General features: G+C 33.1%; 1 protein-coding gene across 2 annotated transcripts; it reads left to right on the forward strand.

Moving 5' to 3' along the window:
- The first annotated feature begins 12,547 nt into the window (after window positions 1-12,547).
- On the forward strand, window positions 12,548-15,516 carry LOC140808350 (ACT domain-containing protein ACR4). 2 transcript variants are annotated; one of them, XM_073165453.1, is made up of 8 exons: window positions 12,548-12,780; window positions 13,378-13,450; window positions 13,566-13,611; window positions 13,730-13,844; window positions 13,934-14,001; window positions 14,096-14,689; window positions 14,771-14,875; window positions 14,954-15,516. In XM_073165453.1, the coding sequence occupies exons 2-8, from the start codon at window positions 13,404-13,406 to the stop codon at window positions 15,293-15,295; spliced, it is 1,317 nt and encodes a 438-aa protein (XP_073021554.1). In that variant the 5' UTR covers window positions 12,548-12,780; window positions 13,378-13,403; the 3' UTR covers window positions 15,296-15,516. The 2 variants fall into 2 exon arrangements, with proteins under 2 accessions (XP_073021554.1, XP_073021552.1); XM_073165451.1 differs by having other exon boundaries at window positions 12,548-13,450.
- Window positions 15,517-18,449: the final 2,933 nt, after the last annotated feature.

Consider the following 18,449-nt stretch of genomic DNA (forward strand, 5'->3'; position numbering starts at 1 on the left):
TGAATATGGGTAGGATTGACCCGTCTCACGGATTATGATCCGTGAGACGGTCTCACATAAGACTAACTCAAATAAAAATAACCCTTTAAAGTACCATTTTGATAAACCATGCGGTCCATCTTAAATTCAATTACCTATTAAAATATGCATAAAAACTCCTAAAAACCCATATAAGACCGTTTTCACATGTAAATTTTATGATACACGTCTTCAACCAACATGAGCAATGAAACTCATTATTATTTTTTTCAAAAATATTATTTTTCTTTGTAAACATGGAACGATTCAATCTGTCTCATATGAAGCTTACTCTAAAAAAATATATAATAATTTTGAGTGGATTGACATACTATCATCATACTAGTGCGAGGGCTATTTAAATTAGCTTAATCAGAACATATTTGATTAAAACTGGTTAATTAAATTGTTTGAGAAAGCGCACAATATATATATATATATATATATATATATATATATATATATATATATATATATATATATATATATATATTATGCAAGTTGATCTGATGCATATATATGATTAAAAATAATATTTTTGACTTAAAAATAATATTATTGAGAAATAATGTTTCTGATATATATATATATATATATATATATAAATATATATATATATATATATATTATGCAAGTTGATCTGATGTATATATATGATTAAAAGTAATATTTTGGACGTAAAAATAATATTATTGAGAAATGTTGTTTCTGATAAAATTGAAGATCTTGGATCCTTTTGTCAGCATTACGAAGCACGCGTGACATAATAGGGCCTATGTAAGCAAAGCACTAACGCCACCCAAAAAGAAGATACAAAAACAACTTGTGTATTTATTATTGGATATCTTTCCTACACCACCAATTGAGTTTAAAGAAGTAGTTTACTTTTAAATTATTTAGATTGAGTGAAAATTTTGATTATTTTAAACTCCATTATTCTGATATAAATAAAATAATTGATTTCTCACAAAAAAAATTTCTCAATTATAAAATTTATGATGTTTCAGTGAATTAGTTAATTGTTAAAAATTGGTGAAATACATTCGAGGTTTTGTCTTTTACTAATACTCCATACATCGCACGAGTGAGATACTAGTTAAGAATTATAATAATATTGTGGCGACCTCGATTAACGATGTTTTTAGACTCAACACTGAGTTGATTTCTAGCTTGACTCGTGGCGATGAAATCAGTTTCGATCATCTTATTTGTTGCAACAAAGGGTAATTTCTGGTTTGGTTGATGAGATTAGATTATCAAATTACTATATTCTCATCAAATAATATTTTTTTATCACATATTAATCAATTTATTAATAATTTATCTCAAAAAAGCCAAATAATTGGATGTAATATAGTATTATCCATCATATTTTTTATATATTAATTACTGAAAAAAAGATAGAAATGTAATTTATCATTTTATTTAATTCTTTTTTACGTTCTACTCAAATATTTTACTAAACACAATATTATTTACTGTAATTTATTAATTTATGCTAGAATAGTCATTTGACATTTATTTTATTTCATTGTTCTTATAAATGGGAATTAAAATAAATGTAAACCAACAGAACATCTCCGAAGAAAACTAAGTCGAAATTAATAATAAATAATATTAGGTAGACTTGCATCAGAATATTGTTCTATACATTCTCACGTGTTTTTTATTTCATAAAAATAAAAATGGCATATTAAATGCATTTAATAGCTAAATTTAATAGCTTTAATTTTTTTACATTTAATGATACGACTACATATGCTAAATATTAAAATGTTGCAAATTAATATATAAGCTTTTTGACTAGTATAGCTCTCTAGTCTCTACTAAGCTTTGTGGTGTTTTAACCAAGTCGGTCCCAAATTTTGAATGAAAAATTAAAGCTATTAAATATAGCTAAATATGTAAAAAAAAATAAAAAATTCACTCGATTGGGGATGCATCGGAGTAATTATATTTCTTAAAAAAATTATAGAAAATTAGAAATTTATTTACATGAAGTTTTATGCTCGATTTTTAAAAACATGTGAGTTTAATTTATATGAGGGTTTGTGTTTTTTTTTTTTTTGGGCGGATGGGGGATTACATGGGTATTTAAAATAATATGGCAAAAACTTATGTGAGACGGTCTCACGAGTCGTATTTTGTGAGACGTATATCTTATTTGGGTCAATCATGAAAAAGTATTAAGAATATTACTTTTTTATTGTGAATATAGGTAGGGTTGACCTGTTTCACAGATAAAGATTCGTGAGATCGTCTCACAAGATAACTACTTTAATAATATTTACTCATGATATGATTTTTTATTTACGACATGATAGAATCGGTTGTAGTATTTAAAAGGTAGTTAAATAAAAACTAGACACAATTCTCTTCTTTTAAAGTTAATATAATTGGGTTGACAATTGAATTATATATTCTCGATTGTCAATGTCAGCACTATGCATGCCAACAATCAAGTGAAATCTGACTAAATTATTTAGTAAAAAAAACAATTGTCACACTAAAATTAAATTTTGACCGATTAGTGGACCAAAAAATTACCTAGGGTATTAAAAAAGAAACCAAATAAAGAATTAAGATTTGAAGAAAATTTATCGTACAAGATTACAAAAATTTTAAGATTCCATTCAAGAATACACGGAAACACGCTTTATGTAATAACTAGCTAGCCTCGGCTTGATGAGAAAAGCATCCAATTAAAAGTGCCATGAGTCGCATAGACATAGCACCTCCTCCATCAATAAATCGTGTTCGAGTTCATAAGGCGGACATTTACGCTTCCCGAGTTGGTGGAAACCACCGAATTAATTCCTGTAAATTCCACTTCCTTGCAATTGGATATATTTTTAAGGACTAAAAACTTGTGTGAGATAATCTCACGAATCGTATTTTGTGAGACAAATATCTTATTTGGGTCATCAACGAAAAAGTATTATTTTTATGCTAAAGATATTACTTTTTATCGTGAATATCGGTAGGGTTGACCCGTCTCACAGATAATGATTCGTGAGACCGTCTCATAAGAGACCTATTCATTTTTAAGTGAATGGAAGACATAAATCGTGATTAATTCAGGTTTACGTATTTGGATTTATTTTTGGCAACAAAATTTAAATTTTCGATTTTTCTATGAGTGAATATTTTTGCATTTGAAATGAAAGAAGCTAGCAATGGATATAAATAAATAATGGATTAAATTGTATAAAAGAAAGTATGTGATACAAAAAACTGGTAACTTAGAAGCAAAAGTTAAACTACAGGGAAAATTATATATTGTGTATAATAATTTTAAATTATAGTGGGAACAACCGATGCTTATATATCTTTCTAAATTATATCCATGCACAAATATACACAATTTCTTCCTGTAATTAATTATTACATATATACTTAAATATAAAATACAAACTCAAATCATAATAATGTAAGGAGTATAATTAATTAATATTTAAATTAAAGGACAGGGAAAGAGTATGCACACATGGTAACGAGTTACGAAACCCTAAAACTAGGAACAAGAAAATATGGAGTTCGTAACCCTAAAACTAGGAACCAGAAAATATGGAGTTGGTATACGGAGGTGCATGTGGCGTGAGACATGATTATGTATGGCACACCAATACACATGTGTGTGTGTGTATAAATACGTACAATCTTGTATATATGGTCCTTTGCATTTTTATAAGATATGATTACGACTACAATGTCGTAAGAAAAAGATAAAATTGTTCTATAAGTTTGGTTTGAATGTCTTTGGTTTTATGATTAGCCAAAATTTAGCATGAGTATGATAAAAAAAAATTTATATAGTGTTTGTTGGTTGTCTTTCTCTCGTTTCTGAATAAATTCATAAACAGCAAGTCGAGGCAAGGAAATTCCTTCTCCGCAAGACAAAATTGCCCGTATAAAGTGCTATACGTTGCAGGCAATTGTTCCCAAGATACAAAGACTTCTAGTCGAGAGATTGCATCACTACAAACTCTCGAAAACAACGAACAAAAATATGCAGTAGCTTTCAAATATTGAACGAAAATAAGTGCAGCAATCTGAGAAGAAGTAATGCAGCGAATTAATGATCAGCCCCTTCGAAATGGCTGGAGGAATTATTTATAAACGATCATCGGTTGCGTAGAAGAGACGCGTATTTACGGACCAGATGCATAGAAAAGTCACAATCCTTCGTGAGTAGTCAAAGGACACTATGTTTGATGCAAAAGGCAGCCTTGATGATGTGAATCTTTATACGACGAATAGCAAACACGATTAAAATCAAATCGCGCCCTCAATTCGATAACGAACAAAGAATCGTTGTTGTCCCGATCTTTTGAATCAAGTGTGTGTTGTGATTTTCACCTCTAAACTATGAAAAGTATAGCAACAAATAATCACGAGATAAACAACCGAAATTATAACGAACCTTCGAAGAACAAGTCGACGACAATCCGCACAAGCACGATCGACAAACGCCACAAAGTTTAAAACTTTGATAAGTTTGATTTTTGAATAACAAAGCGAAGCTTTGAATGTTTGAGAGAAAAACTCTAAACTTTGATAAAATATCAATAATGAATCTGAAAAGTGTTTTAAAATTTCGTGCAAATATGTCTACATATTAGAAAAAGATTGCAAATCTAGTTACCAAAATAATCAAAACTCTAACTAGGAAACTAGGATTTTTCCGGAAGTGGTTCGCGCTCGGGCGGTAGAATATTACCGCTCGAGCGCCAAGGGCTCTGCCCTATTTGCGCTCGGGCGGTAGAATGTTGCCGCTCGAGCGTCGGGTGTTCTGGAAATCACGACTTGGACAGTCCATCTGGCGCTCGGGCGGTAGTTTTTTACCGCTCGGGCGCGAAGCATTCTGTCACTTTTCTTCGTTCATCACTTGAATGGTGTTCCTATGACTTCCGAACTCAATCCCATGCACCACAAACCCTTCAGGACTCTGCCCCTTGCTTGTATGTCCTTCTTCATTGCTCATAAGTCCGTGCAATGCTTCCTTGAACTTCTTCAATCGTCCCCTCGTGATTGGTCTCTCCGGCAACTCCAAAAGGTCCCACGCTTTCCTTGGCGCATGACCATCCGTGTTCGCATCACTTGAGTAGATGTATTGTAGCCAAAAGCCACAACCACTGATTGCAGCTTTTCAGACACAGTGCAGCGCTCGCAGCCGCACGAAAACACGCGCGGCTGTACGCATTGTTCTGTGCGCATGGCTCCGAAACCAGCAACAAGCGATCATCTGCACGGGATGTGGCACACCCTCGCGCCTACCTCTGTCCAATGCATCATCTTGTGCGCACTGTAGCACGTTTTTGGCGCGAGTGCTATTGACAAAATTAATTTTTCAAATAGTTTTGATCCAAAAAGATTAATAAAACTCAATGGGAAAAAATTGAGCAAAGGAAAAAGAATTCAAATAGATACTTCTCCTTGAAAGTTCTCTTGCCGATGGATGCGGCTAATTAAAATCTTACTAGGAAAATCCCAAGGGGACAAAAACCCAGTGAAAGAAAAAGAGTATGACATCTCTTACTTCTTGCTAACCACCTCATTAAATTTTTTTTATTGAAAAACCGTTTGGGAAAATTCATAAAGTTATAAAGTCTATAGTCTGAAGTGCTCCGCTACTGCAAGAATTACTCGAACTCTTTAAGTCGTTGCCCGATCTTGAGTGCTATTTTCTAAAAAAATTAGTATCGATAATGCTCTTATAAAAATATCAGTCACATTATTTTCAATTAATACTTAAATATGGTACTTCATAATCAAAGATCTTTTGAGAATTATCAAACAACCATTAATGGACCTAATATATCTATATAAAAATATTTTCTTTGTTGTCTACTATGACCAATTAATATATATTATTTCTGAAAATATCGAATTCATGGTTCAAAATAAAATTTCGTATTTTCCAAGTCTTTCATTTTACATTTGTATTTTAATTCTTGGCAGTTTTAGTAAACTTTTCAGGAGTATCTACTAATATGAATAAATCGCATGTGTATGGATTATCTTTATCTTATAATAACTTTTGTCATTTTATTGAAAAGATAATCTTGGATGTTGAATTTAATTTCATTTGATATTTCAAAAAATTCATGGATTTTTCTTTGTATATCAATGTTTAGTCAACAAATCCATGTAAGTTAAAATATTTTCTCATAATCGACTTCGGGTCTTTTTGAGAAAATTTGGGTTGAGATTAACCCATATTGTTCATATGTCAGTATACAATATCTACAAACTGTAGTTTTTTATGTACATTATTTTTCATATTGACAAAAGATTCATTGGGATCAAAATAATTATCAATAATCATATTACTTTGATCTCATAGTTTTAAGAAAACAAATAATTTATTGAAATCTCATTTTTTACATATGTTTGTTATTCTTCAGGAATAACATTATCTTGATTTATTAAACCCTTTCATTGTGCCATCTAAAATTGTTTCTTCTGGAGTTTTTATATTTTCAGGGTACAAAGTATTTTGAATTTATGGTCGACCACACTTTTGACGTATTTTAGATTTACTTGACTAGCGACGGTTTTTGTTTAAACCGTCGCTATTTTAAAAATTGCGACTGTTTTAATAAAATCGTCGCTAAGTATTCTCTAAAACCGTCGCTAATTAACAACAGTTCGCTAAAACCGTTGTCGTTTCTGAAAAAAAAAACACGCTAATCAACGAAGGTTAGCTAAAACCGTTGTTGTTTGTCAAAAAACACTCTAATCCACAATGATTTTCTAAAATTGTTGTCGTTTGTCCAAAAAACACGCTAATCGACAACGGTTTTAACAAAAATCATTGTCGTTTGTCTAAAAAACATGCTAATCCATAACAGTTTTAACAAAAACTGTTGTTAAAAGTAAAAACACAATGGTTTTTCAATAAAATCGTTGTCTTTTAAGTGTTGTTGAAGGCGTATTTTCTTGTAATGTTAATTCAAACCGAATTCAAGTTAAAAATATTTAAAATCTCGAGTTTCAAATCAAACTCAACCTCAAATATATATATTCAACTTTCGTATTTTTCATATTACGTTCGATTTGGTTTTTTTACACCCTTACTTGTGAGCCCACCCAAGCTTATGAAATTTAAATAAAATAAAACAACTAAAAAGAATAAATTGGAAATTTATTTATTTCTTTAAATTTTATTTTGACACGAGCCTATTAAAGTAATAAATAGGATGGCCTACCGAAATCAATGATTGTAACGAACCAACCGTTAAATACTCATTCGTACTATCTTTAAATAACTATAATAATAAGTTAACCTCCACATTAATTACCCTTCCCCCACAACCTTCAAACTTCTTAAACTGCAAAAACAGTAACGCCCGTCAGGACAACCTTAAAAACCCGTCCTGTGTTTTCGGAAAATTCACTTATTTTTTACACTGCACAAATTTTACCATACAATATGTATATATTAATTGACTTTTAACGTAAATATAGTATTTATATAAAATATAAAATATAGAACATTGATACCCCATGGATGGGCCCACTGCCCCTGGCCCATCTCAAGCCCAAATGGAAGACAGGCCCATCAGGGGCCCAGGTATTTTCCTATAAATACCAGGTTTGAGTGTTCAGTTCATTCATTCAATATTGTTTTCAGCAGCACCCTTAGCTGCTCCCCCCATATATCCTCAGTCACTGACTTGAGCGTCGGAGGGGCTACGCCAGGACACCCTCCTGGCCCCCTCTTAACGGTCTTTTTCTTGATTTCAGGCTCAGGGTCATCTTAAAGCCCATGTCTGAAATAGTGACGCTCGTTGGGATCGGACCCTAGATTTCCCGTGAGTATCAAACATAATTACAATATTACAGTATACGTTCCCCTCACAATTAAGGGTTGCATGGGAAAGGATAGTTTGGATGAAAAATTTAGTAATTATTGCAATCTCGTACATTGTAATATAGTATACATATACAGTTGGAAAAAGAAATTGAAAAGCAAAGAGTAGGTTTTTTGTGAGACGGTCTCACGAATCTTTATCTGTGAGACAGGTCAACCCCACCGATATGCACAGTAAAAAGTAATACTCTTAGCATAAAAATTAATAATTTTTCATGGATAACTCAAATAGGAAATCCGTCTCACAAAATACGACCCGTGAGACCGTGTCACACAATTTTTTGCTCTGAAAACAAGAGAGATTCATTGGAAGCAGAGTTCCAGATTTCAAATCTTTGAGCATTCAAAACTTTCTCGTTAATTGGTTGACCGTTGAAGCATAGGGACCGTAACATTACATTTTTCCACTCCTCTGCAACTACTCTTCGTCAAACCAATTTCATAAAAGGAGTAATCAACTGTAATGGTGACTGGTGTTCTTATGATCAAAGTTAGGAAAATATATATTTTGATACTTTTATCATAAAGTAACATAAAAATCTTATTAAATTAAAATTTTAGTCATCAAACAAATTTTATGTCATTAGTTTTTTATAACATGATTTACATTGGTAAAACATAATATTAACTCAAAATTCTAAAATAATAAGCCTATTATATTTTTATGCAGTTATGCAACCTGAGAGTTTTTCTCATATAAAATGCGACATTCCCGAACTAAAAGAAGATAACTACAAAATATAGAATAAAGAATTATTCTTCAACAGAGGTGGATGCATACTGATTATGCTATACGGAAAGACAAACTATTTGTTATTACTGAAAACAACATTCCAGATGATGTTGATCTCTATGATAAATGAGAGCAATATAAGCAAACATGTTTAATGTTCATAAAGACCAAAATCTCTGCTAGTATCCGTTGTTTCGTGGGTCAGCATAATAATGTTAAAGAATTGTTGAAGGCTATTGATGAACAATTTCAGTCTTCAGTAAGGCACTTGCCAGCACCCTGATTATGAAATTCTCTTCATTAAGGTTCACCAGTGTGAGAGGTGTACGAGAGCACATCATGAAAATGTGGAACATAGCGGCTCAATTAAAGACACTTGAAGTGGAAATGTCTGAAACTTTTTTTGTCCAATACATTTTATGCACTCTTCCAAAACAATATGGACCCTTCAAAAATTTTCAGACAATACACATAATAATAAGTGATAATAAACAAATTAATTACCATGTGTGTTCAAGAGGAAGTTATGTTGTTAATGGAAATAAGTGATAATATTTTTATGACTACGCAAATAAAATTATGAGGAGCAAACCAAAGTAAAGAGAAAAAGTAAAAGAAGAATTTCACCTCAACTTGACATCAAGAAAGAATCCAAGTGTTTCTTTTGCTAAAAGACGGGACACATAAAAAGGTTTGCACTAAATTTAAGGATTGACTTGAAAAAAGGTAGTCCTATCTCATTTGTCTTTTATAAATCTATTTTGATTGATATGATTTATAACACATGGTACATTGATTCTAGTAGACAATCAATGTTACAAATACCTTGCATGATATACAAAGCCTAAGGAAATATCTAGGAAATGAGCGGAACATCTATTCAGAAAACAACATATCTTCACATGTGGATGCTATTGGGACTTGATATCTTACGTTGGATAGTGATTTTATTTTAAAGTTGGAAAATACATTTTATATTTTTAGTTTTTCTGAGAATTTAATATAAGTTTCAAATCTTATATTCATTCCTTTCAGTTTTTAGATAAATCAATAATTTTTTTTTATAAATCAAATATTGTTGGAAATGGTACAATAATTGATAATATTTTCTCTATTTCTTTACAAAATAATAATACTACTATACATATTCAAAGATGTTTTAAAAGATGTGTTATAAATGAAGTTTCCTCTATATTGTGATACCGGAGATTGAGATACATCTCCGTACAGATGATTAAAAGATTAGTGAATGATGAAGTAGTCCTGATGACGCTTTAATCTTGAAAATTCGGGAACTTATTAGAGCTTTAGGTTTTTTTTTCTCTCTCTTAAGAATATGTGAAGAATGACTAATAAAACTGCCATGAATTATCTCGAAAAGTTTATTATTTTTTTAACTAATATAGAATGATATCATAACGGGTTTTTCTATTTGGGTTGTTGATATTGTAACTAATGACAATCTGTTTTAGAGTGGGTCTCATGTGATACCGTCTCACGAATCATAATCTGTGAGACGGGTCAACCCTACCCATATTCATAATAAAAATTAATACACTTAGCATAAAAGGTAATACTTTTTCATTGGTGACCCAAATAAGAGATCCGTCTCACAAATACGACCCGTGAGACCGTCTCACACAAGTTTTTGCCTCTGTTTTAAGACTCATCTGTTTTCTTCTTAAAATAAAATGTATACTTCGGTGTCATGGCATTTTCAAGCTTTGATGAAAATTATAATTATAAATATTAAAATGATTCAATTATTGTAGATTTTCTAAGATTTAACTGTAAGGAAATTTGTTCCGTTTCTATATAATTTAAATGCGCATATACCCCACAGTAAAAATAATTATTATAAAAATAATGAAGTTAAAAACAGCTAAAATTTATCATAATTAAATAATTATTACAATGAATTATTTAAAATATTATAAAAAAATTATAAATTAATTATTAAAAAATTTACAAAAAATTATCTATAAAATGATTTAATTTTAATATTATATATGAACTTTTTATATATATAAAAAATAATCCAAAATATTTTGATTTGTGTTGGGTGCAATAATTGTCTTTGCTCAGTAGAGCGATCGAACCGAATGGTGCTTGAGCTGATCTGTGGTTTAAAAAATTTGAGTTGCACCATTACCACCAGCTATAGCTTTTGGTAAAGCGGCAAGCGCTCAGTCCTACAATTGGTATCTGAGCTAAGGTCATATGTTCAATTTCTATTGATTGCAAGAAGTGCAATTATTGGGAAGGAAATTGTTGGGTGCAATAATTGTCTTTGTTTGGTAGAGCGACCAAACCGTGGTGTTTGAACTGCTGTGAGGTTTAAAGATTTGAGTTGCACCTACCACCAGCTATAGTTTTTGGTAAAGCGGCAAGCGATCGGTTCTACAATTTGTATGTCCATATGGCATACCAAGTTATACTAATCTATTTAGTTTTGGAGGATCAAATGAATAATTTTCAAAAATACATTGCAACTCAAAAAAAAAAAGAATTGTAACATTATACTATATATATATATAGTATATATATACGGGTTGTATTGTATAATTAATTTTAAGAACTAGTATTGTCTAAATTTATAGATGATCAAAAAAGAAATATTATCTGGAAGTCACAGTGATATTTCATGTGATAACTCATCTTACATATAATTTATTTGACACCAAAATAACAAATTATGCACGATATTATTAGACTCACAAGTCAATTATAACTAATTTTGTTTGAAGAATTTAAAAAATAATAACAATAACAATAATAATAATAATAATAATAATAACAATAACAATAATAATAATCGGTTGTTGTATCTTCCAGTTTAAGTTGGTGTTGGCTAAGACCTCCCAGGAACATTGGTTCACGATACAGGCGCATTTTAGCAGGACCGACCTGTCAGAAGTTCAAACACGTGGGTCGACTGCTAAAAGGCGCCATACAGATCTTATATTCAAACGACTAGGGGTGGCCGTTTTTCTTCGGGTATCGGGTACCCGACCCGACCCGACCGGGTAAAACCCGATCGGGTCGGGTATTTTTTAAAAAACGTGTTCGTCGGATACCCGGTACCCGAAAATAAATTTCGGGTTCGGGTTCGGGTATTTTACCGATACCCGATCGGGTATCGGGTACCCGAATTAGTTTTGTTTTTTTTTTTTACTTTTTTTATGGGTTTGTTAAATATGAAAAATACATGTGTTTTTCATTTTCTAGCCATAATATGATATAATGACTAGTCATAAGTCGATATAATGACATGATTTTTTGTGAAATGTGAAAAATAATTATAATTTTTCAAAAAAAAAATTAAAAAAAAATCTTAAAAAAATGTTTTTTTTTTCGGGTACCCGACAGCCGGGTACCCGAAAATACCCGAAAATTTCGGGTACCCGACATAATCGGGTTGGTGTCGGGTAGTAAATTTTACTACCAGACTTGTCGGGTACCCGAAATTTCGGGTACCCGAACCCGAAAACCCGACCCGCGCCCACCCCTACAAACGACCCTCCCCTTCTCGGATTTCGTGAGACTTTTCCTTGTTAACAATAATACCACACTATAATATATTATTAACAAACAATTAATATAATTATTTATGTCAAAAATATTATAATTTTTTCACTAAATTACACCACCATACTAGCACAAAAGTCGAGTCAATATATTATATTTCATATAAAAACTGTTATAATTTTATATAAAATCATATTTGCATCAAAATTTAATATATGTATACTTTATTTAATATAAAAAATAACAGGTAATAATAATATTTGCGTCGAATTTCCTTTCCGTGCTGAAACTATAAATTACCTGACGCGAACCTGCTTATATATATTTATATGTATATATATGTATCTAATGTGTGTGTATATATATAGCTCGAGTATACCAATTGAGTGGGGAGTAAAACTGCGGGTTTATTTTCTTATAATCGATGGAATAAAGCTGTCTTGAGATTTCTTGATTCGCTTATATCATATTGATGGGAACTATATATATATATATATACATACAAGATAGATACATCAAGATTTGATATTTTTCTTCCGACAGTGTTTATTTCAATATCGTTTTTGCCTTAACAAGTCAAGAAAATCTCGGTAAACCAGACAGAATCCTCAAAGAATTTCAAAGGGTTTGTTCCATCTTTACTTCTTTTTTTGCTTCTTCGTTTGCTGATTAGTTTAGCACATCAAAAGTTTCAGTTTTGTTTATCATATTGTGTGGGGTTGTTTTGTTTTTGTTCGGGTTGGAGTTGTTTCTAATTTCCCAGTTACGCGTGACTACTTCAATTTATTCGAATATTTCACTGTTCTCGATGCGTTCTGTTTTTTGAGTTTTTGTGTGTGTGTGTGTTTTCGGGCTGGTCGAACTGTGATGTCTTTGATTGTTTTCACACCTCCAAGTGTGTGTACTGTGTGTTTTCACACCTCTTAAGGTTCACTTCGTTCCAGTCAAATGTTCGATAGTCTTAATTTGCTTCTACGAAAGCCAAGAGTTTGTTGCCCCCATCAGATCAGGAATAGGGGCAGAAGCCTAGTAGTTATGGTCGATCAATTTCAAATTTTATGTGTAATTTTTTCTGACCCCGGCATTGTTTTTTAGATTCCTCAGAATCATTCTACGATTTAGTATATGTTATACGATCAGTTGTGTATAGTGTATTTCTAAGTCCACGAGTTCTTGAAAAAGATGCAAATTTTTTGTTTCTTGTTTCAATCCTTTTCCTCAGTGGCACCGGTTAGTTTTCCACGAAACATGGATGATGAGTACGAGAAGTTTATTAGGAGAATGAACCCCCCGAGGTATGTGTGTGTGTGTGTGTATATATATATATCCTAATTTATATATCTATATATGCATATATATGTTATTGCAATGTGAGTAAGTTACTTGATTCGAACCATTACTTGTCGGCAGAGTTGTCATTGATAACAAATCGTGCAAAAACGCCACGGTTATTCAGGTACGTCTAGATTCGAACTTTTTTTGATTTAGTCTTGATGTCTGCGGAGTACTCTGCACTAGTCATTTTTTTTTTTGTTTTCCAAATTTTTATTTTTCGGTTAGGTGTTTTGATGCAGGTGGACAGTGCTAACAAATGTGGTATTCTTCTTGAAGTAGTGCAAGTTCTTACTGATCTTAATCTCATTATAACCAAAGCTTATATAACGTCTGATGGCGGTTGGTTCATGGATGGTAAAGCCATTTTCGTATCAATTTAACGAAAGATAAGTTCTATGTTTTATGGAGTTAAAATAGAATCTTGATGCTTTTTCTTGAATCAGTTTTCAATGTCACTGATCATGATGGAAACAAGATAACAGATGCAGAGATTCTGAGTTATATTCAAAAGGTGGTGGTATATTCTTGGTGCTAATGATGGTGATTTTGACGATTTTGTGGATGTATATGAGTGAGGATTGTGATATTTTGCCTTTCATTTTCAGTCACTCGGTCCTGATTCTTGCTTTGCAACCTCGATGAGAAGATCCGTGGGGCTAACATCCGAAATGGACCACACCTCAATCGAGTTAGTAGGGAGTGATAGACCGGGGTTACTTTCTGAAGTTAGCGCGGTTCTGACCCACCTCAAGTGTAATGTGGTGAATGCTGAGGTCTGGACCCATAACACGCGTGCAGCAGCCGTAATGCAAGTAACTGATGAGTTAACAGGAGGGGCGATTACTGATCCCGAGAAACTAACCTTGGTTAAGCACCTTTTATGTAATGTTCTTAAGGGCAGTAACAAATCTAGAGAAGCTAAAACCGTGGTATCTCATGGGGGGACTCATACCGAAAGAAGGCTTCACCAGATGATGCTAGCTGACAGAGATTATGAGCGAATGGGGGACGATTCTTTCGATGATAAAGAGAGGCCGAGTGTTAATGTTGTCAATTGGAATGATAAGGACTACTCGGTGGTCACGATCCGGTGCAAGGATAGGCCGAAGCTTCTGTTTGATGTTTTGTGTACTTTGACGGATATGCAGTACGTCGTTTTCCACGGAAGTGTCGACGCCGAGGGACCCGAAGCTTATCAGGTACTCGATTTGTCCTTATAGGTAGATGTTCGAGGTCATATAACATGATCTGAAAAATATTTTCGGGTTCGTGTTTTTAAGGAGTATTGCGTAAGGCATGTCGATGGATCACCTTTGAAATCAGATGCCGAGAGACAAAGGGTGATTCAATGTCTTCAAGCAGCAATACAGAGGAGAGTGTCCGAGGTAAGAATTAACTTTGTATCTTGTGTCTATTTTCTTGTTTGAATTTTTATCCTTAATTTGTTTCAATTTTATCCCAAGGGCTTGAAGCTAGAACTCTGCACAACCGACAGAGTGGGGCTGTTATCCTATGTGACACGTATTTTTCGCGAAAATAGCTTAACCGTGACCCGAGCCGAAGTGACGACACGAGCCGGCAAGGCCGTGAACACGTTCTACATACGCGATGCGTCGGGGTACACAGTGGACCCTAAGATCATAGATTCAATACGACAAACGATAGGGCGGACGATCCTTCGAGTAAAAGGCTGTCCGGAAGAGATGAATCAAGTCCCTCAAGAATCTCCGACTAGGTTTCTGTTTGGAGGGCTCTTCAAATCCAGATCATTTTGTAATTTTGGTTCGATAAGGTCTGATTCTTGAAGCCTTCAAGATAAGAGTAACGTAACACAGGGGCTGAAACCCCGTTGGACCACACGGATACATGTTTCATTTAGCTTCTCATTTGTTTAGTGAAACATTCAACACTCAGGAAAGAGTCCTTAGCATATTTTCGACTACGAGAATAAAATATCTCCAGCATTTTTCGGTGTCATATCAATAATTTATGACACCAAGTCAGTATTTTTTAACGCCGTTTCTGCACTCCAACAATGAATAAGAAATTCAATACATTCATAGAAAGTCAAAAGTTCAAGAGATGCAATTTGAATTTTGGTGTGTATTTTTAAAAAAGGACACAGACCGAATCACGTCTAGTTATTGATATGCGTAGATGATATCTTGATTGCAAGCAGAGGTAAAGTACAAATACAACGATTTAAGGCTAGATTAAAGTAAGAATTTGAGATGAAGAAAATTCATGAAGCAGTAAAAATCCTAGGCATGAAAATTGCAAGTGGCATGAGAAATGAGCTTTATGTATCTTGTCAGTTATGCGATATATTTTGTTTAACAGTAAAACATGTGAGATAGTATATGACCGTAAATTTGTGTTTATCAGAATTTCGTGTTGTGTGAAATGTTACAATATTTCTGACAACATGCAACAGAATTTATAAGTTTGTATCACAAATTATCGTAAGTACAATGGGAAGGAAATTTTGCACACGTATAAATACTTGTGCGGTGACTAAGGACAAAAATAATCACTAAAAAACCAATGAGTTTACACAAAAACTAACACTTGTGATTTTAATCAAAAACCAATTTCGTCAAGAAGTTGAGAAAATAAAATGCTTCTTAAAACAAAAAACCATACTAAAACAGTATTTAAGGAAGCAAAACACGATGCCAAAACTGGAGCAACAAAAACAAATTTTTAGCCAACTCTTTCACAGTTGTTATCTGCAGATATTTCCAACAATCATGGCAAAACGTGGATTCAGCACTCTTTGATCATCAAAAACTTTGTAAATTATTTTCTCTAAAGTTTATGGCGTTCAAAGGTGCAACAATATGTATGTGCGTCTGCGTCAATCTTCACCCCTTTGCATGAGCTGAATTCTCTTATTTATAGCCCTATGGTTTATCAAGAAAGAAACCTACACAATATGGAAATCAAGAGTTTTATTAGAAATAAACTCCTTTTATATCAATAATACCATATCATAAATATCATATCTAGAATGGCAAAACCCTTAAAACCAATATTTCACACAATATTATCAATGAGGAGATTAAATTTAAAGAAAAGATTATTTCAATGAATAAATTATATCTTGGAATCCAAGATTATTTTTCCTTTCAATTTTCTCCTTTTTGCTTTTCTGGACAAAACCAACACAAACACTATTTTCCATATTGATCCCATTTGATCTCCCCCTATATATGAGAACATATCTCCCCCTAAATTAGATCAAGTTAGCATCCGCGTTTTCAGAATTGTTAGCAACATATGAGGCAACATAGGAGAGAAGAAAAAACATTCACTGAATAACTTTTAGGTAGAGTGTTGGAAACGAAATTCCGGCGTTTGACAAAATATTTACCAACTGAATCCAGCAACTGAATTTGACTAACTGATCGACGTAACTGAACACGTCATCAGTCAACTGATCGCTACAACTGAAGTTTATTCCATCGTCAACTGATCTTTACCAGCTGATCTCTCAGCTGTACACATCATCAATTGAAAGCGACAACCGACAAATAGTACAGCTATCTGCAACTGGTAGTGGCTCGCCGCATTTCAGAATGAACAGTGTACGATTGTCAGAATATATCGACGTGGCAATCAACGGTTAGAATATTCAAATATCTTTATTTGTGACCGTTGAGAGGGAAGCCTATAAATAGTCGAAGTCAGCAGCTGAAGAAGATGCGACTCTCAGTTATCTTATCTTACTTGCTGTTACGCTGCAAAAATATCCACTTACATTCAGAAATCAAGCTCTCGCTTATCAGTTATATCAATAGTATTCTAGACTACGCTCTTGAGCTTATATAGCACTTTGTAATCGATTGATAGATTTTCTAAGTTGTGCTAAGATCAGTTACGATCTGTAAAAGTGTTGTATACTAAGAGTTTCAGTATTGGCAAAGTGTTATGTCCAAACTGAAGTGGGTCAGTACACCTTTTTGTATTTGATCAAAGTCTTTTAGTGAATATTCTATCTGCGTGATAGAAGGGGTGATGTAGGAGTTATTCAAGTATCCGAAGATCCATAAACAAATTGTGGTGTTATTACTTTCAGTTATCGTTTTCATTTAGATACTCTATCTTTCAGTCAGTTAGTTTTCCGCAACTGTTTGTTCAGTTTAACTGATTGTTATTGACCGACGAGATATTTAGATTCAGTTTGTAACACAACTGAAATCATTTTGTCGAAGAATAATTTTATTTGAGCAGTGTTTATTCAACCCCCCTTCTAAACACTCTTCACCCGTTTCACCGATCCTTTCAAGTGGTATCAGAGCAAGTCATATCCTTTCAAAGATTATCTATACTCAAATCGCTCACTATGTCTTCATTAAACAAGATTCCTATGTTCTCCAGATAAGATTTCGACGATTGGAAGATCAGGATGCAGGCTCATCTAGCTGCACAGGATGATGACATGTGGTACGTTATAACTGACGGACCCATGAAGATCTTGAAAGCCAACACAGCAGTTGCAATCACAGATGGGGCACCTCACCGTATTGAAAAGCCAAGAGATGAGTGGACTGCTGAAGACAAGAGAAAAGCTAATTTGGATAATGTAGCAAAAGACATATTGTACAAAACACTGGACAAAGTGACGTTCAGTAAAATCAAGATGTGCAAAACAGCCAAAGAGATTTGGGAGAAATTAATCCAGCTTTGCGAAGGCAATGAACAAACCAAAGAAAACAAGCTATCTGTTGCTGTACAAAAGTTCGATAACATCAGAATGAAAATTGGAGAAACAATGCATGAATATGATGAAAGAACCAGCTGCATCATCAACGAACTGAATGCACTTGGAAAAGTGTATACCAATAAAGAAGTAGCATTGAAGGTTATCAGAGGTCTTCCCAAAGAATGGGATGTGAAAACCATGGCTATGAGGGAGTCTAAAGATCTGAACAAAGTTGAACTCCATGACCTGTTCGC

The sequence above is a fragment of the Primulina eburnea genome, chromosome 12, assembly GCF_022965805.1.
Source record: "Primulina eburnea isolate SZY01 chromosome 12, ASM2296580v1, whole genome shotgun sequence".
Classification (NCBI taxonomy): Eukaryota; Viridiplantae; Streptophyta; class Magnoliopsida; order Lamiales; family Gesneriaceae; genus Primulina; species Primulina eburnea.

Coding starts and splice junctions, on each gene's coding strand:
- LOC140808350 (XM_073165451.1), top strand. CDS start 13,338: ATGCAAATTTTTTGTTTCTTGTTTCAATCCTTTTCCTCAGTGGCACCG. Junction 13,612..13,729: donor AAAACGCCACGGTTATTCAG/GTACGTCTAGAT, acceptor GTTTTGATGCAG/GTGGACAGTGCTAACAAATG. Junction 14,690..14,770: donor AGGGACCCGAAGCTTATCAG/GTACTCGATTTG, acceptor CGTGTTTTTAAG/GAGTATTGCGTAAGGCATGT.